Source organism: Felis catus, chromosome B2 (genome assembly GCF_018350175.1).
Source record: "Felis catus isolate Fca126 chromosome B2, F.catus_Fca126_mat1.0, whole genome shotgun sequence".
Taxonomy (NCBI): domain Eukaryota; kingdom Metazoa; phylum Chordata; class Mammalia; order Carnivora; family Felidae; genus Felis; species Felis catus.
Genome location: NC_058372.1, coordinates 21,309,691 through 21,334,094, shown reverse-complemented (window position 1 = coordinate 21,334,094; position 24,404 = coordinate 21,309,691). Strand labels below are relative to the sequence as shown.

At 51.2% G+C, this 24,404-nt stretch overlaps 1 protein-coding gene across 9 annotated transcripts in view; it reads left to right on the top strand.

Moving 5' to 3' along the window:
• Nucleotides 1-23,034, top strand: part of RREB1 (ras responsive element binding protein 1) — a 183,441-nt gene extending 160,407 nt beyond the window's left edge. For 8 of the 9 annotated variants that reach the window (XM_011282169.4, XM_011282171.4, XM_011282167.4 and 5 more), the window contains 5 exons: nucleotides 1,445-1,634; nucleotides 2,812-5,725; nucleotides 12,292-12,456; nucleotides 17,380-18,186; nucleotides 19,559-23,034. In XM_011282169.4, the coding sequence (XP_011280471.2) occupies nucleotides 1,445-1,634; nucleotides 2,812-5,725; nucleotides 12,292-12,456; nucleotides 17,380-18,186; nucleotides 19,559-20,076 (4,594 nt within the window). In that variant the 3' untranslated portion in view covers nucleotides 20,077-23,034. The remainder of the gene's footprint in view (nucleotides 1-1,444; nucleotides 1,635-2,811; nucleotides 5,726-12,291; nucleotides 12,457-17,379; nucleotides 18,187-19,558) is intronic. The other variant, XM_011282172.4, reaches the window with a different exon arrangement.
• The last annotated feature ends 1,370 nt before the right edge of the window (nucleotides 23,035-24,404 follow it).

The window sequence follows — 24,404 nt, the reverse complement described above, 5'->3', positions numbered from 1 at the left end:
TGATGGTGAGACGCGGCCGAGGTAGCAGCGGAGATAGGAGAGGTGGACGCACAGCAGGACCTCGCTTGCTGGGGCCTGCCACCGCGCGATAAGGACAGCAGAGTCGCACATACTTGGCACTTCTTTCAGCGCGAGAGGACGATGAACTCTGCTGCCTCGTGGGTCATTTCGTTATCTATTTCCAGAGAAGAATCTCAAAGCAAAAAAAATTTTCCATTAAGGTGCATGTAGTCCAGATGCAGACTCCAGCAGGTCGCCCTACCCCTCCGAGACCCAGGTTCTTTCTCTGTAAAGCACTCGTGGGACCTGCCTTAGGGGTTTCGTAAGTGGCAAAGGCATGTGTATGTGCAAATACTTGGAAAGGTGCTAGGCACACAGCACTGTCCAACAGAACTTTCTGCGATCATGGAAACATAGCAGCAGGTCAGGTCTGCACTGCACTGCCTGATGTCACTGAGGAAATTTTAATTCACTTAAACAGACCCACATGGCTTGCATGGCTACCATATTGAGTGCCAGTCTAGGGGATGTTGATAACACCCCGATGATAGGATAGTTGTTAGGGTGGTTCTGAGTGAAGACCCAGAAGGTGACGCTGGTATGAAGAGTGGAGGAAGCATTATAAAATGTGTGTGTTTCACGTCTGTGTGGCCCAGGACATTGAAGGTGGAGGTCACCTCTGAAGTTGGGGGTGCTGATCTTTAGATGGACTGCATCTGTGGGGGTCTTTCAAGGAAAAGGAGACATCATAACAGGTGTGGGCGGGAGGGTGAAGGAGGCTCATATTTTGTCTTTGCTTCATACTGGCTGTGTGACCTTGGCCATGTCACTTAACGTTTTGAGCCTCCGTGTTTTTATCTGTAAGATGGAAGTCCGGATATCCACCTGCCTGCCACGGTCATGGTGCCTGCTTACTGTGGGAGCTACAGTTATTTTTCAGATAATGATGGTAATATCAGAATTGAACACAGTCACTGGCTTGGACTACTAATTCAGTTGGAGAATTTGATTATCATTTCATCCCGATCAGAGACCAGGGATGCCATCGTGATTGCTCTCGGTTCGGTGTAAACTTGTGCTATTTGGCTTGTAAACATTTATGATCACTAAAATCCACTGAGCCGAGGGAGGGAGCAAACCTTGGAAATGATCGCTTTATGCCACATAATTGAGGTAAGCAGAAGTAAGCACAGTGGCTTCAGGTTCCCAGCTGTCTTAATGGGCACACCTGTTCTGTCTACAAAGCTTGGATATCCAGAAGTTGATAAAATACTTTTTTAAAGGAAGCGTTTTTCTTAGTGTTAACCGTGAGCAGACTGGCTTCTCGAGATTATACCATTTTTATTTCAATTGAAATGAAGCAACAACAAATATAATAGGCTCCTGGATAAGTGGCAACTCTGATTGGGCCGCCTCCTCATATCCTATCCCTTTTTTCTCCCAGATGTGACATTTGCTGTGTCACCTTTCGAACACATCGAGGATTGCTACGCCACAACGCGCTTGTCCACAAACAGCTTCCCAGGGACGCAATGGGAAGGCCTTTCATACAGAACAACCCTTCCATTCCTGCTGGCTTCCATGACTTAGGATTCACTGACTTCTCCTGTAGGAAGTTTCCTCGAATTTCTCAGGTATTTTGGTCAGCCTGCGGAACCAGCAGCCACCTCCCTGGGCCGCGTGGTTGGACTACACCTCCTTACCCTGAGGTCTCCCTTCCGTAAAATGTTGTCCCTTGGGTTTTGTCTTTTTTGTAACAACGTTTTCTCTTGCAACTCAGCTTGACCCTTTCAGTCTCCATTGGGTTGTTGAGAAAGGATAGTTGGGTTTTAATCTTGTGTTGAATTTCTTACCACCTTGTGTGAGAGTCTAGCTCACCGATGCCTTTTGCCCATTCTTGGGCGTTTGGATTTAAAGTTGTGAAGTGCTCACCACCCCCACTCCCACCTCTATCTGAACTGAATTTGTTTTCTTAAATATTTCTTTAATATCCACATTACAGGTAAATATTTCCAGTGTGGTACTTTCTTAAAAATTTTTTTTTCAACGTTTTTATTTATTTTTGGGACTGAGAGAGACAGAGCATGAACGGGGGAGGGGCAGAGAGAGAGGGAGACACAGAATCGGAAACAGGCTCCAGGCTCTGAGCCATCAGCCCAGAGCCTGACGCGGGGCTTGAACTCCCGGACCGCGAGATCGTGACCTGGCTGAAGTCGGACGCTTAACCGACTGTGCCACCCAGGCGCCCCCAGTGTGGTACTTTCTATTAAAAATGTTTTGGGTCATTATTAACCTGAACCATATTTGTTCCCTGCCTACCGAAAACTACTTTGAAACTTTTTTTTTTTTTTTTCAATTTTAAAAATTGAGATCGAGGATGTAAACAGTGAAACTCTTAAGGCACAGAAGCCTCAAGGGTAATGGGTTATTCCATATGTATACACCCACGTGTATACACCCACGCGTATACACCCACATAACCCTCCCCGCAGATGGCACAGCCTCAGGCCCCTTCCCAGGCAGTGCCCCTCGTGTTATTATTACTTAACTGTATTTCATTGCTTCTCTGAGATACCCCAGGGATTGATGTCATTTGTCAAGCAATATGATGTTTAAGGTGCTTTGTGTGGTCTTCCTTATTCAGCCTAGGGACAGGAATTAGCAAGCAGGGGGAGGCCAACTCCTTAGATAGTACAGAGAGAGGCTGGGTACTGGGGCAGCTATATAACAGATACTTTCTGCATCTCGGGGTAGTGATTATTTTTAAATCCTCCTTATTCCCTTGCTTTTGCCAACCCGCCTTCCACGCAGGCCTGGTGTGAAACAAACCTACGAAGGTGCATCAGCGAACAGCACCGTTTTGTCTGCGACACATGTGACAAAGCATTCCCCATGCTCTCCTCGCTCACCCTGCACAAGCAGACCCACGTTGCCACGGACCAGGGACGGGACAGGCTGCAGGCCAAGACCCTGCCCGGTGACGCCCTGGACCAGAAGGTCTTCCTGGCCTTGCTGGGCCTGCAGCACACCAAAGACGTCAGGCCTGCCCCCGCTGAGGAGCCCCTGCCGGATGACAACCAAGCAATACAGCTCCAGACACTCAGGTGTCAGCTACCTCAGGACCCCGGCTGCACCAACATGCTGAGTCTGTCTCCTTTCGAAGCTGCTTCCCTGGGCGGCTCTCTCACGGTCCTCCCGGCTACCAAGGAGAGCATGAAGCACCTGTCCCTGCAGCCCTTCCAGAAGGGCTTCATCATCCAGCCCGACAGTAGTATTGTGGTCAAGCCCATCTCCGGCGAGTCCGCCATCGAGCTGGCTGACATCCAGCAGATTCTGAAGATGGCGGCCTCCGCCCCCCCTCAGATCAGTCTTCCGCCTCTCTCCAAGGCCCCTGCTGCCCCTCTGCAGGCCATTTTCAAACATATGCCCCCTCTGAAGCCAAAGCCCCTGGTCACCCCACGGACGGTGGTGGCCACCTCCACACCACCCCCTCTCCTCAATGCCCAGCAGGCCTCCCCGGGCTGCATCAGCCCCAGCCTCCCCCCACCGCCCCTGAAGCTCCTCAAAGCCCCCGTGGAGGCGGTCCCCAACGCCCACCTGCTGCAGTCCCAGGCCGGAGCCCAGCCAGACACGGCCACGCAGCTCTTCCTGCAGCAGCCGCGGATGGAGCTGCCCGGCCAGGCCGAGATGAAGACCCAGCTGGAGCAAGACAGCATCATCGAGGCCCTGCTGCCCCTGAGCATGGAGGCCAAGATCAAGCAGGAGATAACGGAGGGTGACCTCAAGGCCATCATGACGGGGCCCGGCAGCAAGAAGACGCCGGCCATGCGCAAGGTGCTCTACCCCTGCCGCTTCTGCAACCAGGTGTTCGCCTTCTCGGGGGTGCTGCGCGCCCACGTGCGCTCCCACCTGGGCATCTCACCATACCAGTGCAACATCTGCGACTACATCGCCGCCGACAAGGCCGCGCTCATCCGCCACCTGCGGACGCACAGCGGTGAACGGCCCTACATCTGCAAGATCTGCCACTACCCCTTCACCGTCAAGGCCAACTGCGAGCGGCACCTGCGCAAGAAGCACCTCAAGGCCACCCGCAAGGACATCGAGAAGAACATCGAGTACGTGACCAGCAGCGCCGCTGAGATGGTGGACGCCTTCTGCTCCCCGGACACGGTGTGCCGGCTGTGCGGCGAGGACCTGAAGCACTACCGCGCGCTGCGCGTTCACATGCGCACGCACTGCGGCCGCGGTCTGGGCGGCTGCCCCAAGGGCCGCAAGCCCTTCGAGTGCAAGGAGTGCAGCGCCGCCTTTTCCGCCAAGCGCAACTGCATCCACCACATCCTGAAGCAGCACCTGCACGTGCCCGAGCACGACATCGAGAGCTACGTCCTGGCAGCCGACGGCCTGAGCCCAGCCGAGGCACCCGTCGAGGCCTCGGGGAGGATCGAGGACGGCGGCGGGACCTTTGGCGAACGAAAACCGCTGGCCACCTTCCTGGAGCCCCAGAACGGCTTTCTCCACGGGGGCGCCTCCCAGCCTCTGCCTCCCCATGTCTCAGTCAAGTTGGAGCCCGCCAACAACTTTGCAGTGGATTTCAACGAGCCCCTGGACTTTTCCCAGAAGGGCCTGGCTCTGGTCCAGGTGAAGCAGGAGAATGCCGCCTTTTTCCTGAGCCCCACCTCCTCAGCCCCCTACGACTGCTCCATGGAGCCCATCGACCTGTCCATCCCCAAGAACTTCAGGAAAGGAGACAAGGATACGGCTGCTCCTGCCGAAGTCAAGAAGCCTGAGCAGGAACCAGGGAGCGGTGAGCAGCCCTCTCCCGGTCCTCCACCGTGCCCTACCCTGCCAGTGACTTTGGGGCCCGGCGGGATCCTGGAAAAACCCGTGGGCCCTGCAGCTCCGGCCTCCGCAGCCACCACTCTGGAAGCGCACGCTCAGCCCCTGCAGGGCTCCGTTCAGCTTGCTGTCCCCATCTACTCCTCAGCTCTGGTCAGCAGCTCCCCCATCTTGGGCAATTCCACCCTCCTCAGCAGCCCGGCACTGTTGCGGCCGCTGCGCCCCAAGCCCCCTCTGCTCTTGCCAAAGCCCCCCGTGACAGAGGAGCTGCCCCCACTGGCTTCCATTGCCCAGATCATCTCATCTGTGTCCTCGGCCCCCACCTTGCTGAAAGCTAAGGTGACAGAGCCGGGACCCGCGAGCACTAGCAGCAATAGCGCGGCTCCTGACGGCTTAGGAAGTCCTGTCCCCAGAGCCGCCACCGCCCCCACCAACACCACCAGCCCAAAAGAATCCAGCGACCCGTCGCCTCCTGCCAACAGCCCAGAAGCAGCCTCCCCCACCGAGCAGGGGCCGGTGGGTTTGTCCAAGAAGAGGGGCCGGAAAAAGGGGGTGCGGAGCCGGCCCCGCTCCGGCAGCGGCGGGGTGGACCTGGACTCCAGTGGGGAGTTTGCCAGCATTGAAAAGATGCTGGCCACTACGGACACCAACAAGTTCAGTCCGTTTCTACAGAGCGCAGAGGACGACGCTCAGGATGAGGTGGCCGGAGCCCCCTCCGACCACAATGGGCCCAGTGACGAGGAGCAGGGCAGCCCCCCCGAAGACAAGCTGCTGAGGGTGAAGCGGAATTCCTACGCCAACTGCCTGCAGAAGATCAACTGTCCCCACTGCCCCCGGGTCTTCCCCTGGGCCAGCTCCCTCCAGAGGCACATGCTCACACACACTGGTAAGAGGGCCCACCAGGCCCCGAGTGCTACTTCCCAGAAGGGAGGCTGTGGCCTGGCCGGCCCCAGGGATGGGGAGAACCTGAGGCGGGGTCAAAAGCATGGGACCCTTTTCCCATGGCCCCATTTCTAGCTTCTCTTCAGCCTCAGTCTCTGAAGCCAGGGGCTTGCCTGGTGATGCCAACGGGTTTTCCCCCTGTGCCCTTGTAACCACAATGACCTATTCCTAGTGTCTCGGCCTTCGAGGAGCTGCTGGTGAAGGCAGTGTTGAATATCGGTGTTTGGGGGGTGAAAATGGTCCTGGGCCGATTGGATCATTCACTTGCATCTGCCTCGGCCCTTCAGGAGGATGTAGCAAGATCACTTGGTTCCCCACAGGAGGCAGCTAGGGAGAAGTGGAACTCGGTATTGAGGTATTGGTGCTTTGGCAGGAGAAAGTCCGTCCCAGATTCCTCAACGTTTTAAGACTTTGAACATTCTGTGAAGTTCTTTTGACTTCATATATTCTTAAAGGGAATATTGCAGACTTCATATTGCCAAAAAGATATATCCCAAAGTGTTTTTCAAATGTTAGTTTCTATATGTTGACTTTTAAAAAGCTTATTTAAGAGGATACATTTTTTTTAAGTTTATTTATCTTGGGAGAGATAGAGACAGTGTGAGTGGGGGAGGAGCAGAGATAGTCCCAAGCAGGCTCTGTGCTGCCAGCACAGAGCCGGACTTGGGTCTTGAACTCACGAAACCGCAAGATCATGTTGTGAGCCAAAACAAGAGTCAGCGGCTTAACTGACTTAACAGACGCCACCCAAGGGCCCCTGGAAGGATACGTTTTAAGTAATTTTATACCAGGTACTTCTAATAGTCACATGACTATTTGCTCTTGTCTTAATCCTGATTTACTGAATATTTATACATGGTTTATGTCATCGAAGTAGAGGTAAATTGGGTGAGATCCTTAACTTTTTGGAGATTACCACCCAAATACTAATGGTGGGACCTAAAACCAAATAAAGAATTGCATAATACAGGATTGCCAGATAAAATACTGGGTGCTAGGTAAACATAAATTTCAGATAAAAAGCAAATAACTTTTAGCATAGGTTAAATATGCAACATTGGGGATAGACTAAAAACTGATTTGTCATTTATTGGAAATTCAATTTAACTGTTTTTGGTTGCTAGATCTGACAACCCCAGTCAGTTACAAGGCTTACGGTGGTGAGGGGAAGGTAGTGGGGAACTATGTGTGAGCCACGCTCTGTACTCAGGTGGGAAAGGCTTCATTCCAAAAGGTTGATTGTCACAGAAGCCTCAGAGACACCCATGGCTGGCATGGCTAGTCATGAGGGAGGGGAGAGCAAGTCTCTCTGAGGCTGGTTGCCACATAGATGCATCCTTTCTCTTGGGTGAGGGACAGGGGCTCAAACCCGGGACTCCGGTGGCAGCAAACCAGGAGTACCTGCCCACAGAGGACTCAAATATGTAACAGGAGCCAGAACTTCTAGATTTCTCAAGTGTGTGCTGCCTTCTCAGGCTGCCATTTTCTTTTCCTTTGAGATCATTGAAGCCTGACAGAGTAACAGTTCTAAGACAGAAAAGATGCATCTTGAACAGGAGGTGCCCCACGCAGAGGTCTCTTGCTACTCTTTTTGGGTGACACTTGTCACCTGCAGAGCCTTTGGAGAAGTGCGTGCTTCTGCTACCACTTTCCAGAAAGCAGGTGGCTGGATCTCACGATGCATGTCCATGCCACCTCCTCTACACTCCCCTGATGCCGTCCCCTCTGCCCTTCCCAGTGAACCACCAGTCTTCCTAATAGGACTGGAGCAGCTGGCATTTCCTTTCAAGAATTGTGCCCACATCTCACAGATGCCTCATCTGAGTTCCCACTTGTGAAAGCAGTCATTTCAGTTGTCTGCTTTTGAATGCCAAAATGTCCTAGTTGGTGTAAAGTCTGGTAGCATCTGGAAGCAGCAAGGAAGATGGGAGGCTTGTTTATGATGGAGTAGGGTGGGGTAGACATAAACATGTTCTGCCACTTCTCCAGTTACTAGACCCTTGGCAGCTGTGTCTGTCGGAGCCCCATCCATGACCTCCTGTCGTACCACGTGACCATCCCATGTCCTTCTAGTGAGGGTTGCTGGCCTTAACTTGAGGGGAGCACTCAGGGTTGGTCGAGAAACATTCCAGAGCTAGTCCTCATGACCATCCCATGAGGGCGATGTTGTCCACATCTTGAAGCGAGGAAATGAAGGCTTAGAGAGGCTGAGTAACTTGCCTGTGGTCTTAGAGCTCGAGTTCAAAGCCAGGGTCAAGTTCCCTGCAGCTGCCCCACAATCGAGGTATGTGGCTGCTGGTTCTCTGTTGACAGGTGTATAGGGCATGCCTGCTTCTGCCTTCATGACATATCCTGACATGTACCAGGGCAGAAGGCTGGCAAGGGGCTGGAGATAAGGTGAACAGAGATATGGACCAGGATCCTAGTAATCAGACTGAATGACCTCAGGATAGTACTAGCCACACACACAGACACTGTATAAAGCTGATGCCCACTGGGCTCTGTTAATTTCCTTTGCTGTTTTACTTGCTTCAGCTTCCACTGACAGTCTCAGCATCACCTCTGTTAAATAATTTTATAGAGCACTTGGCTGTTGTGTCTGGTGTTGTGTTAGAACGTTTTCCATTCATCGAGTGTCACAGCTGGACAGAGCCTGGGAAATCATCTGACCCACCCACTCTTCCCACAGACTGGTGTTTTCCTGGTAGACGCTCAGCTATTGAAGAATCCCCCAGCTGCTTGTGCCTTGGCTCCCTAGCTTTCTGTGACATGCTCCCTCCGGAAACTTGGGAATAAAACTGAGGCTCATATGTATGAGCACAGAAACTAAACTCGGTTCTGAAATGGCCCTGTAAACAAAAGTGTTATACAGCAAAGAAGCCTTTTTTTTAAGTGTTGAAATCTAGCTTTGAGCAGTGTCTGGGTTTAGATCGCCTTTAAGCAAAACCACGTATGTGTCTCAAGAGTCCACCTCCTCGTGACCTCTTGGCAAACACACAGAACGATCATAATGCCAGTAAGTTGTCTCCTAGATGGGCAGCATTAGGTAGACCAGATGTTTTGTGTCCAGTGGGGCTCGCTGTGGCTCAGGCAAGGGGCACAGGGCTCGGGTTCTAGGGATTGTGTCTCAGAAGGAAGCTGGCATCTGCCATCCTGTTTTATCTGCCCTGGTGAGCTCTCCATGCACAGCCAAGTTTCTTCCTTGCACTATTTTCCTAGCCTGTGTGCTGGTGAGCAGGGATGGTTCCTGGTTCCTTGCCTTATCTGCCTGAAGAGTGTTGCCTCTTGGGGAGAGGACAGTCCACTGTCCCTTCCTTTTCCCCTTCATTTAGGCCACAGGCCGAGAGAGTACCAGAAAATGCAGCTGGCCCGTTTCTGCTCATCCCCATCTTCCTCCCCTTTCAGTCCCTTTTCTCCCAAAATGAAGGAGTCAGGACCCTGGGATGACTGAAACTCCCTCCTCCCCCCACCAAGCTCTGACATTTTGGGATTCTCGCAGTTGATTCTAGCGCCTCTTCTTTGCCGACCTGAGGCCCTCCACCCTCACCGGTGCTACCAGCTGCTCACGGGCAACTGAGTTTGAAACCAGTAAGATGGGCAAAGCTCCGCGTGGAAAGTGCCTTGGACACCAGTGACGCTGGCTGCTTTTCACTTCCTGAAAGTGGCGGCCTTGACCATTTTTGCCCAGCCAGCCTTCTGTCAAATACAGAAAGAAGCTTTCCCCACGAGGGTGGAGGGCAATGGAAAGAAGTCTGAGGGTATGAAGCTGAGTTCTCAAACTTACTCTCACTCTTCATTCTTCTGCTCCTGATGGCCCCAGCAGGCCAGATAGCATCACGTAGTACACGGTTTCCCCCTTTTCCTGACTGCTCTCTGAGAGTAGAGCATGACGCTAGCTAGCTGATGGTTTTTATGGCTCCTGCTGGAGGTGGAGGGAGGTGGTGAGTCTTTGGTGCAAAGATAACTTCTTGTGGTCACAGGTACATTTAGAAACACCTCTGCTAAAGCAGTAATTTGTGGCAGCTAACCAAGTAAGTGACATCATTTGATACTTTTCCGTGTAAATTACCCATCAACAAGTTTTGGGGAAACCTATCTGATGAAAAAATATTGGAAGTGTTCATGTTTTTCTCTGTCCATGCAATCAGAGAGAGCACACTACTATTTAAAAATGTAAGGCTTGCGTGTGTCAGTTATACAGCAGTAAAAATAAACGAGAGAGTGAATGAACAAATGAATGTAAGGCTTATGCAGAGAGAGATAAATCTTTAAAGATTCCTGTTGTCACTTTGAGACTCTTCATAACCCAATACAGTACTCCGACATCTTTGGGCCGTTGTCTGAATTTAGTGTATTAATCTTCATCATGGGGCATGAACCTGGCTGTCCAAACCCAGCTGTAAAAGTGAAGCATTTACCAGTGTGGAAAATGCCAGAGGAAATCTTGTCATGGGAAGAAGCAAGCAGCCGATTGTTTTATTTCAAATTGAGAATTATCTAGTTCATCCTCATAGCTTCTGACTTGTTTTGCTCTCCGCTAATTCTCTCCCTCACTGCCTGGCCTCAGAGAAGCCATGATGTCGCCTTTGATAATAAAACATTTCAAGTATTTTTCTTACTTAAAACAGTGACAGTTGTTAAAGTTGTTACTTAAAACTTTAACAGTTGTTAAAGATTCTATTCAGTTTTTAGTGAAAAGCAAGAATAACGTGAAGCGTGCATCATAAAAAAAAAAACAAAAAACTAGTCTTCATGTAAAGGCGAGTTGTTTTTGTTTTTCATTTTTGTCATTTTTACGACTTAGCAGAAACACCCACTGGGCTATGTGGAGGGAAGGGGTCAGTGGGTTCTCCACTTTTTTATCCTGTAGGTCCCTTGTGAGTTCCTTAAAAGCACACATGTCAGATCTGTGCATTTCTCCTTCCGTGGTCTTTGATTGTTCCAGGCATCTGCATTCTTAAAAAGCTGCACTAGTGATTCTGAAGCTGAATTTTGCAGCTCAGGAGGGAAGGGACGTCCCCTTTCTTGGGTTGCTGCTGGTGCTAGAACTTGGCAGGGCAGCGATTCTGGCTGTGTGGGGTTGCACACCAGCGTGCTCTGTGTGAACAGCTCCCCCTGGAGTTGTGTGGTGCGCAGTGCTAATTCCCCCGTCCCTTGTGCTAAATAATCCCAGGCGCCAGGCCCATGTGTTCCGCTCACAGTGAGTGCCCAGGCCTGTCACCTGCACTAGTTTGGGCATCCGTTGATAGTAACCGGGAGGTTGAAGGGCCTCTATGATTGGTGTTTTGAGGGGGTTGTGCTGGTTAACTTTGCTGCCAGTTTTTGACATGTGCATTTGATTGTGGCAGTCCCAAGGTTACAAGGCAAACATGCCAGGCTGCAGCTCTGAAGTGGTGTTTGTTAGTACACAAAACCTGTTCTCTTGTAGAATCAGACACCAGGACCTTAGCAATTGTGGGGGAAAGCAGAAGAAGCCAGCGATAGAGTAAATGATTTACCACCGCCTTCTCTCTCCTGAAGCTCACCTAATCCCTTCCCTTGTCCCCTTCCTGCTCGCCATCCTCCTTACCCTTGCTTTCTCCACACATCCATCCACACGCACCCAGGACACGTTGCAGAAGAGCCTGGTCTGCATGTTGAAGTATTGTGTTTACAGTACAAAAGGAATTGAAGTGGAAGGATAAGACCAGCAAAGCAAATCAGGTTACTTCTGTCTCAGGAGTTACCCCAGTGTGGAGTGGGGGTGCAGAGGGCCCACTCAGCCACTTCTCTTCACAGGCAGCCAGGCAGGCCTGGAGCAGCTGATCTCCTAACACAGACTCAGTTATTTGTTGGTCACTGTGTACTCCAGCAAGGGGAACAAAGACCCTTTAATGCAAGGAGCGGACCTCCTCTGCCTTGCCCGCTAGGACCACAGTGAGCTTGGGCAGAGGTCACTGTAGGACTGTCTCAGCCCCTTTCCCTGCCTCCAGTCTACTGTGGGCAGGCCGCACCCAGCTAGACCAGGAAGCCAGGAGCGGCTCCCAAAGACACGTCCAGGGGCCCAAGATTCCAGTTTGACCCGCCAGCGTCTGTAGTACTTGCCATATCAGCCCTTACCAAGAGGCAGCTTCTCCTTGTGACAGACTCTAGGTGTTTCCTGGCTCTGCTCTAAAATCCCTTCACTCACTCACTCTTTTTGGTTGTTGTGTTTCTTAAGATTTTCTATTGTAATGCTGCTGTTTTACTTTAAACATCTTGGTTTCGTTGTTAACTTCTAGTATTTTGAAGACAAAACCTTCATTCCATTTCACTCAAGGGAAGATCCCATTTGAGTTGTTGATGTGGTATCAGTATTTTTTAAGTGTGTGTGTGTGTGTGTGTGTGTGTGTGTGTGTTTTAAAGGAAGGGGTGGAGGGTGGGGGGCAGGGGGACAAATGCCAGTTACCCCAGAAGAATGAATGGAAAGCAACTTTTCTTTTTCGTTACAGTAGAAAGCCAGATAAATATATATTTTTTTTCCTGCTTCAGGTCAGAAACCCTTCCCTTGTCAAAAATGCGATGCCTTCTTTTCTACCAAATCTAACTGTGAACGCCACCAATTGCGCAAACACGGAGTTACCAACTGTTCCCTGAGAAGAAACGGGCTTATCCCCCAGTCAAAAGAGAGTGATGTTGGACCCCATGATAGCACAGGTAGTGCTTCCGGGTGACGGAGCGGAGGAGAGGGACAGAGGAGGGCAGCTCGGAGAGCCCCGCTGGCCAGCCTCGCACGCGTGTGGCAGGCTGCCTTCCTCATTTCTCTGTAGGACTCGGCAGTTGCCGTAGACGTGGGCCCTGCCGAGGACTGGGAAATGCAGCAGGATGGGGACTGGGGAAACACTGACCATGCCCCCAGATCGCTTTTCTGAGCCACTAGGGAGGATCTGTGCCCCTCACCCTCCACCCTCCTCCACCAGCGGATACGTCTGTTCCTGCTGTCAGGTCCCTCTGGAAGTGGGGTGTGAGGTTGGGAGTACAGTTCTAGCTCTTGGTAGTATCCCGTCTAAAAGGGATATGAAACCTTACTGGCGCGGGGTGGTGTTTTCTCAAACCCCAGCCTCCGCCGCATCCTCCAGAGCAGAGATGGGCTCACTCAGATGTCAGGGTGTTTCAGGAAGTAGTGATGCCCAGCCCTCAACGGGGAGGGGTGCGTGGGGTGGGGGTGTTTTTCTCTTCAATAACTGTCTTCCCAGTAAAAAAAAAAAAAACTTTTGTCTTGTTTGAAAAAGCACTCTGCATGTCCTTTCTTTAATCACATCTCTGCTTGACCTGAATCCGGGTATTATTCTCATGTGCTGATATGTGCTTCCTTCCTCCAGCCCCTACAGAGCAATTAACGGCTGCTCAGTGCGTCTCCTGCCACCTTTTTGTTTTTTTTCCCTTACAGCTTCTGTATTTACTCCTGTCCTCTATTCAGTACATTCCATCATCTCCAAGTGCTGGGGTCCTGTGCCTCTCACCCCCCAAAACAAACAGATCAGAAAATTGGCTACTGCAGGTTACTTACCTACATGGCTAGTAGGCCGTTGGTTAGTAACCAGCATGGATTTGATCCTGCAAATCCAGAAAATCCTGCAAATCCTGACATTTCCCCACTGCTCAAAGCCAAAGAGGGTCTCCCCAAGATGCATTTTTCCAGGGGGTATAATTGTGCCCTGTGTTTGTCTCCCTCAGATTTGGGTGGGGATGGGAGCTCTGTTGGTCTGGAAGTCCCCCTTTCCCCAGTCCACCTGTCCCTAAGTTACAGGGGGGAGAGGGGCACATCTGAATGGGTAGCATTTCCAGGAAGAGGAATCGATGTGGAACTTCTGCTTTTTCCCTGTACCTCCTCCAAGCCCTGAAGTGCCAGGCCCTTTGGTTAAGATCAAACCCTCTAAGGGTATAAAAATATAAGCCAGCTTGCTGGCTCCTCCCTCCAGCTTCCATTTCTACATCACTTGCCAGGATATTGGGGTAAAGAAAGATACAGACACCCATGGAACCTTGCCATAACTTGGATCCCTATGAGCCAGATTTCCGCTGTTCAGCCCCCAGGAAACCCACAGCGACGCTTGCGGAATTTGCTGCGGGTGATCACTCTTAATGTTTAACAGCCGGCCACTGTGTCACCTGGTAGCCCCTGAACATTTTCTCAAAGCCTGGTTTAGGAAAGCAGCCATGTGATTCCACCCACAGTTGTTCCAGAAGAGGGGCAGGAGTGGATCATCGAGGAGGTCAAGGGGAGCCCTCGGTTTCTCAAAGTTGCCAGATGCACATTTTGCATTCAGCTTCTTGATCCTCTGGAGGAACACAGAACCCAGATCTCCTGACCTCTGGACAGCTATAGGAGCCTGCAGACACAAAGCTAATTCAAATACACGTCTTAGCTTTGGTTCAGTGCCAGATTTTACGTTGTGGGTGTAGTTTTTAAATTTGCAGTTGTGAGTTCTGTTTTTCCATATCCCATCAGAGCCCCGCCTCCAGCCCATCCTGGAAGTTGTGTAGGGTTTCTTTAAGGGACAAAGCCTCTGGAAAAAGAAAATTCACTGAAAGCTGTAATGTGAAACCAGAGAAAATAAATGTTTGGTTTAATTGTGGTCACAATCCATACATAGTAAGAAAGAGGCGAGGACAGAGGGGTCAGGGAGGTGGAGTTGAGTGATTTCAAGGAAAGTTTCAAACCCAGGTGAGCACGGTGGGGGTATGGGGTGCTTTTGGGGCTCCCTCCCGTGAAGTTAAAAGTGAGGCTTTGGAGAAAGACCATTAAAAAAACAAAAAACATAACAAAACCAAAAAAAAGGAAATGACCAAGGAAGTTCTTGAGAGGTTTTCTAGGTTTATATGCCTAGGTTAAAGTCCCTAAATTTGTTTTATAACGTAAGTCTGACATTTTCAATCACATAAGTTCTCTCAGGAACATATACCCTAGATTCCCCCCCCCCCCCCAAAAGGAATGTTAACAATGCTACCAAGGGGCAGTTCTGGCTTAAGGGGCACATCGATCATTAAACCGAAGCTCTTGACTCACTTTCTCATGGCAGAGAGGTTCCCTAGCCCACTTTGCCTTTGGGGGATATTCATGGTTCTTTTTTGGGTGATGCCTGTGGGAGCCTTCATACTTGTGGGCACATGCATGTCACTTTGTAAATCAGTAGAAACATGGGAGGTTTTACACTGTTCTTAAAAGTGGCCGCCCTAAGCAGTCCAGGAGTCCGCATGCCAGCGCACACTGCACCACAGGAAGTGCTTCTGGGCAGGTGAAATACAGACAGCAGCTTCCTCAACAGCTGTGCCCCTGCCCAGTCAGATTGGGTATTTAGGCTGGTAGTTGGTCACATCAGCTGAGTAGCATAGAATTTCTAGGAAGCAATAGATATTTCATTGTGGCACTGACATGAAAGTCTCCACTTTCCCTGTAGCGGGAGCTGTGGGTTTATCTACTGGTGCACGCAGGATTCCTGCTTCTGCTAGCAATTTTCTTAGATTTAGCATCGTGAATGAGGGACTGGGAGAGACAAGAGAACAGAGTAACACTGCTTATAAAAGTCACTGGTTGTACTAGCTGCATTTGAAAGTGTAGGCAGTTGACAAAGGTGGGGATCAAAATAGGACCTGGCAGGCATTAGAAGCTGGATATCCATGAAATGAGAAGAAGCTAAGTCTACTGTTGCCAGGAATCACTAATAAAAATCAGTTGGAGTTGCTAGAACTTCAAGGGTACCGGACTGCCCTGTTAAAACACTCCCCCTAGTGGAAGTTTGGTGGAGCACAGTCAAGCCCCCTTTTTTTCACTAGATACAGGATGAGCTAAGGAAGGAAGGACGGGGGGGAATGAGAACAATCTGCTATTAGCATATTTACTTGGGTTTCGTTTCAGAAGTCGTCATGATTTTTTTTTCAAGATCATCTTAAATATGATCTGCAGTGAAACTTGAAAATAACCCATGTTCTTTGGTGAAAAAAAATAAGCAAAACTGCCTAGAACATACTGGGACAAATAGGAAGTAACCAGAGATTAAGCTTTTTTTTAAGAAACTGAACATTCTATGCTTTTTTTTTTTTTTTTTTGGTAGAGCTTATACCAAAATCCATTTAATAGATGCTCCCCATTGGAATGATTCCCAAAAATGGGCATATAGTTTTAGTTAAGAATAAGACCTAAGACATTGGTGTGTATATCTCAGGAGTCTTCTTTAAATTTTTGGATAATTTTTTTTAACTTTTGGATAATTTATAAAAATCACTTATTGACAGAAATCTTATATCCACACCACACATATGTGTTTCCTTCTGAAGCCTCTTGAGATAAACAGTGGCTGCCAAAAGGTGCAGTCAGAACAAAACCAATGAAATTATGTAAGTGGGAGTGCCGTGTAGATGGTTGTACATAAGCCAAAAGCCCCAGGCAGGAGTGACCACAGCAAGGGTAGGACCAGCTCCTTCACCCCCAGCCCCAGGACTGCCTTGATGGCAAATCGAGTGGGTGACTCAGTGATGGACATGGGTGGACATGGTGATATGTCTGGTCACCTCAAGTGAGGGTCCAGGTTAGGTGCCTGAATCTGCTGGCTCAGGCACTGTGATCCGAGATCGGCATCATGAGGCAGGTGCATCTGACCTAGGAGCCAGGAAACAAGGGCTCTGTCACCCTAATTGAGGAATTTCCGAATCCCTGCCCTAAGAAATTGGATCTAGAATTAAATAGTAGGTCTCAGCAGACAGCCTCGGGGTCATAGCACATAAAGCAGTCATTAAGTCCGTATTCAACCTGAATGAAGAGAAGATGATGCTTGTGAGAAATACTGTGGTCTGTTCTGTGTCATTGGTGCTGCCCCAGTGCCATCCCTTATGAAGGTCATTAGAAACCAGTAGACTTGCCACGTCTCGCTTTCCTATGGAGGGTGGATAGGTGGGAACAAATGAAGAGATAGGAAGTGTTTCCACTCACTGCGTGGGGTCCTCACAGCAGCCAGGGAGGCCTCCAGGTGTGCATGCATCTCCTGCCTTGGAACTCTACCCGGGAGTTAGCCTTCGGACGGGAGCACGTGTGCCATGGCACAGAATACATGCTTTGGGCCATTTTCTGTGAGTCGCTCAGCAGGTACTATGTTCGGGCAGTGGTCCTATATATGTTGCATGTTTGTATAATCTCTTTGCACTGGAAAAATAACTTACAGCTCCGCTTCCTCAACCTCCCTAGTGCTGCGAGTCTCTGGAATGCACCAACTCTCCTCTCTCGCCGATCCTTCTGTCTGTGCTGCCCTGAGTTGCTCACACCTTCTGGGGGCCTGAGCATCCCTGTGTGTGGCCGTGGAGGGTGCCTGGCACCGCTAGGGGGCAGTGGAAGGGGAGGGCCGGAGCTCCGAGGGCAGCCTGCCCTGTGACCCCAACCCGTGTGTTTCGTCAATTAACCCCAGGTTCGCCGCGGCCTTTGGGGATATGAGCGGTAACAAGGAGTGGGGGTAGAGGTATCCCCGCTGGGCTTGGTATACGGGCCTGGGGGTGGTGGGTCCAGCCGAGAGTCACAATGGGACCCTTGGAAGGAGCGTGTTGGGTGGCGTTGGGCCTCAGCCTGTGCCCCTGTGCTCACTCCCACAGATAGCCAGTCGGACGCAGAGACCCCAGCGGTGGGGGGCGAAGTGCTGGACCTCACCTCCCGGGAGAAAGAGCAGCCCGCAGCAGAGGGAGCCCCTGCGCCCATCCAGGTCCAGGAGGAGCTCCCTGCAGAGGAGGGGCAGCGGGGACCAGCCGGGGACGGGGAGGAGCAGGGAGCCGGGGAGAGCCAGGAGCGTGAGGACCAGCACAGCATGGAGGAGAGGGACGAGGACGCGGACGGCCCGGAGGAAGATACCGTCAGCAACAAGAGCCTGGACCTCAACCTTGCCAGCAGGCTGATGGGCTTCAAGCTGGCGGAGGGCGAAGGGGGCGCCGCGAGCAGCGGGGGCCCCGCCCAGCAGGACCAGAAGCACGCCTGCGATGTCTGCGGCAAGAGCTTCAAGTTCCTGGGGACCCTGAGCCGCCACCGGAAGGCCCACGGCCGCGAGGAGCCCAGAGAGGAGGGTACGGGCGCGAGCGGAGGGGCCGAGGGCCCTCTGCCCGTCCCCGCCGTGCCGCCCGCTCCTGAGCCGGAGGAGAAGCCCGCCAACCCCTCCTCGGAGGAGCCCCCGGCGGAAGAGGTGTCTCCAGCCGCGGAGAAGCAGGGCGAGGAGGCCGAGGGCGCCTCCGACGGGGAGGGCGTGGCCGAGAAGAAGCCCTCGGAGAAGAGTGACGATGACAAGAAGCCAAAGACCGACTCCCCGAGAAGCGTGGCTAGCAAGGCGGACAAGAGGAAGAAGGTGTGCAGCGTGTGCAACAAGAGGTTCTGGTCCCTGCAGGACCTGACTCGGCACATGCGGTCGCACACAGGTAAGGGCGGGGCATGCCCAGGCGACGCTTCCCGCGCCTGCGCAGGGAGCATGCTCTAGCCAGGAGGCCAGTCGGGGTCTGGAGGAGGCGCCTGCCCCGAATGGCCAGAGACCGTTTCCTGAGTGTGCCCCCTGGGCGCAGCAGGCACCATAAACTAGGAATTTAACAGACTGTTCTCTTAGCAGTTGGAACATACAGGGTCCTGGCAGGGTGGGCCCTCAGCAGTGATATTTTTGAGCATTTTGATCAGCCGTCTGAGCCTCAGCCTTTCTATCTGTAGAAAGGGGATGAAGGCTGCCCTGTCTCATAGAATCATCTAGAAGAATGTGGGTGCTGGCGTTGGGGGCCAGTGGTGAGCCTGGGAAGGACCGGGGGTGTGGCCTGTGGACAGGTGCTCTGTGGGAGGCACCTGGGCTTCCTCATCAGCCCTCAGGTGGAAAATTGGCTGCTGAAGCACAAAGCGAGGGGTTTTTCGTAACTTGGCTCTACGACAGCCAAGCTGATGTCATTAAACAGGAGCTTCATAGGCATGTCTGGGTGTCCTTGCTCCACACGTGTCCTTGCTCCTCCTGGAACTCCCTAGATAGGAACCCCAAAGTAGGGGCCATTGTTCTGGTAGAAAGGAAGACACCTAAACGTACTTATAAAGCCAAAAGATGCAAACACATCCTACCTACCCCCTCCACAGAAGAAACCCAGGCCCCACATCTTGGTCTTGGTTTTCCTCCCGTCCCTGCTGCTGCATCCACGGTGCACACATACTCCCCGCACACTCCTCTGCCTTGCAGTCCACAGGGCCTGGGCTCTGGGGATCGGAGGGCTCCCATGCTTGGCTCCTGGGAGAGAGGGGTTCTTGAGCTCCTGGCAGGTAATTTTCTCAGGTGCTCACAGCTCAGTATTTGTGAGCAAGAGGGAAAGCCCCAGCTGCTCCGTATTAGAACACAGAGTATCTGGCACCTTTGACTTAGGAGATGCCTGTCTTGCACAACCCTTGGAAGTGGTGCCTGTCCCCATGGGAGGGACCTTGCTGCTGTCCTTCCCTAGGTTTTTCTTTCTTTTTTTTTTTTTTTTTTTTCAGGGTAGTCTGGATGTCCACAAGGCTTCCACCCTGAGACTCTGGTTCCTGCATCCTATGGGGAAAACCTAGGTTGAGGGATGAAAGGGAGAGAGAAGCTGAGGCCAGCCCCGTGCATATCTATGACCTTATTTTGCCAATTCAGACAAATAAGAGGGTTTCCCTGAGTATGGGGTCCTGACCCTTGCTACCTGCTGTCCCTTTGCCTGCTCACACGGCTACTGCTTTTGTGTAGGGCGGAGAGGTGATACTGGTGGCCTTACCATTGACGTGACTTCTTTTCTCCTGTTGCTCCAGGAGAAAGGCCATACAAATGTCAGACGTGCGAGCGGACCTTCACCCTGAAGCACAGCCTGGTTCGCCATCAGCGGGTCCACCAGAAAGCCAGGCACGCCAAGCAGCTTGGGAAGGACAGCGACAAGGATGAGCGAGGCGAGGAGGACAGTGAGAGTGAGTCCACCCACAGCGGCAACAACCCTGTCTCCGAAAACGAGGCCGACTCGGCTCCACCGGCCAGCAACCACGTGGCTGTCACCCGGAGCCGGAAGGAGAGCCTGGCCAACTCGACCAAGGATCCCAGCCGCAGGGAGGAGCGGGCAGGGGGCCGGACGGCAGGTGCCAGCCAGGCTGAAGCCGGCAGGAATGCCCCCAAGGCCGCTCCAGCGGGCAGCCCCAAGGAGCAGGTGTCTCAGGGTGACCCAGACCCCGAGAGCCCAGCAGGCCTCGTGCAAGACCTGCCAGAGCTGCAGGGCAAGAGGCCCACCCATCCCCTCCTGGCTGCAGACGGTGCCTCACCACTCCTGGGAATGGAATGACAGCTTGTCTTGTCCCCCCACCAGCACACAGACAAAGCCAGCAGAGCAAAGTGTCCTGAATCTATGTTTCGTGAGGTTTTCTCAGTGCCCTTCAGCTTTCGGGGAGTGAGAGAGAGAGTGACATGAGCAGGAGCGGGCCATCTTGTCCGGTGCCATAGCCTTACATCCCCGTGCGAGAGATGCAGCATGGACAGTTCGAGTGCCTTAACTACTCACCAGTCCTTCGGTGTCAGCCTGGGTGTTGTGTTTTCCCAAAATGACTTTCTGAAAAACAAAGCAAATATTTTAATGAATTATTTGGAGAGGACCTTTTCATTTAAGCATTAATGTTACCTTCTGTATTTGGTGTGTGTGAGCTTGTTCTTGCGAATCTGTGATAGTAACGAATGTTCTGTGAGCTGGAAACAGAAGAAAAAAAATACGCCCTTGGATACCCATAGCCAATAACTGGAAGAAAATGATGTGAATTTCATGTAAATTACCAGAGGAAATATGGATAAGATATTCTTTTCTCAAATAGACCTTTTCTCTTGTTCTGTTTGCTACATGGTGGAGCTGTGATTGGGTCCTCGGTGTTGCAGGATGTGGTCGATGAAGGTTTCCAATTTGGTGCAAGCCAAACCAGGAAAGATTCTAGCTTCAACCTTGTACGTGTTTTCAGCGTTAGCCGTGGTATTACTGTTCAAATGTCAAGACATCCGTTCTTAACTTGCAGAGAAGAGTTATGCTGGCAACTTACCCTATAGAAAACATGCACAGATGTCATATATCTGATTTCCCTCCCCCTTTTGGTATATGTATTATTAATATTATTATTATTATTATTATTAGTTCATCAGTTTGCTGGTCTCTGCAGTCAGCAGAAACAAATGGGCAATATTTGTCCGGGGAGACCTGGGCTGCCGCTGGGTCCCCATGTGGGCATCTGCCCCCCGCCTCCCCCACACCTGGGTGGTAGCTCTTCCACTGTACTTAGACAAGCCTTTTTTCCGTGACTGCAGAATCCAGCAGGGGCCGTGAACGGTCCTCCCACACGGCCGAAGAGCGGCTCAGAGAGGGGAGAGCAGGAGGCACGCGCCCAGGGCTTCTGAGAAAGCCAGGCAGCAAGGAGACCTGTCCCTTACCGGTCCTCCTGCCAAACCCAGCCCAAGCCTTACCCGCCTGTGCTACTGTCATTTTTCAAAGCGAGGAAGTACTACTACTGGTAATAAAACTGCACATGCAAGATTGAAGATGAAAAATAGATTTGTATTTACCTTCCTGTGATTTGGGGTTGGTGCTTGACAATAAATGTGCTGTTTCTAGCTCCTGAAATAGCCTGAACCCCTGGGTGCAAAAAGGCAGGATTTTTTTTTTTTTTTCCATGAGCATCCCATACAGGTAATCGAATTTCCTCACTGTAGCCGCCAGCAGTGAAAAGAAATCTATCCTACTGTAGCTGAGCTTGTGTTCAGCATCCGGTCCTCCAGCCAAGACCTCCAGGGTGCCCGAGCCTTGTGCTGCCAGGGGCCTCCTGTGCTGCTCCACCACTCAGCCCCTCTCACCTTCCCCCTGCAGGACCCCCATCCCCACCCCTCCCAGGACCCTTGACCCTCCTAGCCCTGAGCACCGCCCCCCCCCCACACACACACACACACTTTACTTACACTCATGCACACAGAGACACACAGACCCTTTTCTCTCCGCTTCCTTAGCGATTTCTCGTGGCCAAAATCCAACCTCCCATACTTCAAAGGAAGATCTATATTCTTGAGATAATGAAAAGTGATGTCTTGCATGTGAAAGGAAAAAGGTTGAGGTATATATGATTTGTAACTGTGTTGGGGATGTATGAACCCAGAACGAGGTTTTATTTAGATGAATACAAATCAGAACCAATGATCCCCTGTATCACTTTTATACTAAGTGTGGTTTGCTTAGTTGAAACCAGTTCGTGCATCCCTTCCATTTTTTTTTTTAATGACGATTGTTATTGTTATTTTTGTTGTTATTATTTGGGGTATCTTGTGTTTTGTTTTTCTTTGCAACTCTCCACACTAAAACTCACAACCATGTGGAGAGAAGCCATGAGTTAACCCTTTACGCCGCGGTGAGATGTAGCAGGAAACGGCCCGGCAGAACTGCTGGGCCACAGCTCGCAATAATCACTATTGATTTAAAGCTTTATTTAGCCTCCATCTGTACCCTCGTAGTCAATAAGGTCTTGCCACATTTTATTAGTGAGGTTGAGAAATGTATTATTTGTTTGTTGTTCTGCCCCTCCCCCCCCAATATTAAACTGTGAAATTTGTGATTTGTTTAAACTCTGGGTGAATCATAGTTTAGTTTGCATGTCCAGCTAATTTGTTCCTATACATTTTGTTTGATTCTCTTTCTCCTTCTCTCAGGGCTTTTACAAAAAAAAAAAAAAGTATATATATATATATCCATATATATATATATGGATCTTCTGAAAAGTTTTTTGAGGTGCAAGTTTTTTCTCTTGTTTTTTCTCTTTGATTTATGGACACAATGCTGAGATTCAATCACTACATGAAACTCCTGGCTGTGAAAACAAAATATAAAACCCAGGGCTGTTTGCCAAACAGTCCCGGGGGAAGCTACGTGACAGTCAGATGCCAGTTTCAGAAAGATGCGTCATACCTTCAACCCCCCCTCGTTTCTAGCCTCTCTTTCTTCAAGAAGGAAGTTGATCCCAGTGATTTCAGCCCATGCATTAAACAGGAAACAATAATAAATATGTAGAATTCATATTTTTCTAAAGGGAACTTAAAAACTGCTGCTACATGTTATGTACAAAACCGGTTTATGCCACATGAACAGAATCACGAGTTTGGTTTTGGTACTTTGTGTCCCTCTTTGTATTCAGTTGTATAATACTTCCAAATTCAAAATGAGAAGAAAAGCTGTTCTGTATCAAACCATCTGAGCAATAAATGTTATATTTTAAAAATGGCAGATTGCCGGTCACACGGCCCTCCTGTGATTTGCTGTCACCCCACCACCTTATCCAGCCCCCAAACCGCAGCCTGTGCAGGACAGGCCACTGGTGTCCAGGGCCGTCAGGGGAACTGCGTGCCTTCTCCCCTTCGGCGTGGGGCACCCACGAAAGACAGCTCTGTCCCCCAGGTGGTGTCTCTGAAAAGAAGAGACGTGAAAAGAAGAGCCACCTGTGCGTGGCTGCAGGTGCAGGGCTGGCTCAGGTGGGAGGGTGGGTGGGAGAATGGGAAGTCAGGACGTGCAGGGGCCTTTGCGGTGATTTCACCTGAGGCCTGGGAGGTGACGCGTCTGTACTGGTTTAGCAACAGCGAAAGGGGAATTGTGTTTTCTGGGCAGCACCTCCTGTGATGTCCGCTTTGCCTTTTCCTCCTGCCCATTATAAGGGTGCAGGGGAACCCAAGTTGGGGGGGCCGGGGGCGGGGAGGTCTGTCGTTGTAAAGTAGCAAATGTGCAAAGTCCCGAATCTTCTAAGCCAGGACTCAAAAAGTAACTCGGGGAAGCTGGGTTCAGGGCAAGCTGTCTGTAGACAGTGCTTATAATGCATTCACCGTGGTACAGGGCTAAGTGCCGGGTCACAGCGAGACAGGAGGTGCAGTGCTCTCTCTGGTCTGTAAGACTTCCAGGGCCCTCTGTTGGGAGACCCCACACATACACCCCTCTCTCACCAGCCCCCAGGAGACTGGCTGCAATGCCAGCAAGGGGTCTTGAACTTGTATTAAAATAAGACAATCAAATAACTTGGGAATGATTCTAATGTAATGACTGGACAAGCCTCTCCAGTTGTGGGGGGTGGGTGCTGCTGGCCATCGACGCATTTACAGCCCCCTACCCCATCCCCCCAGGGTGGGTGGAGTCATTTCCCTGACTGGGGATTTGGACCGCACTGGTCAGTGTGAAGAGCAAGTGAGCCTCCCCTGGGGAGCATGACAGAAAAGACAGGCACAGCACTAAGCATGGAGAATAAGGCAGGAACAAAACAGATTCCTTTCCTTGTGGAACTTGGGTTTTAACAGTGGCAGACAATAAACTCGAGGGAGGAAGATGCAGAGGAATGCAGGTCCAGAGGGGAAAGGAGGCAATGGGAGCCTGGGGGCCAGAAGGGCTGGACAGGACGACTGGAGAGGTCTCAGGACAGCAAGCAGCAAGAAAGTCACCCACGCAGATGTCTGGGGCAGGGCCCTGGAGAGAAAGGCCTTGGGGGAGACTGCCAGGTCTGCAGAAGCCTCGAGACTGGAGTAGGATGAGCAGGGGGGCAGGGGCAACAGGCGACAAGGGCAGAGGGGCTTGCTGGCTGCCTGTGGACCGTGGGATGATGGGGCGGGTGGGTA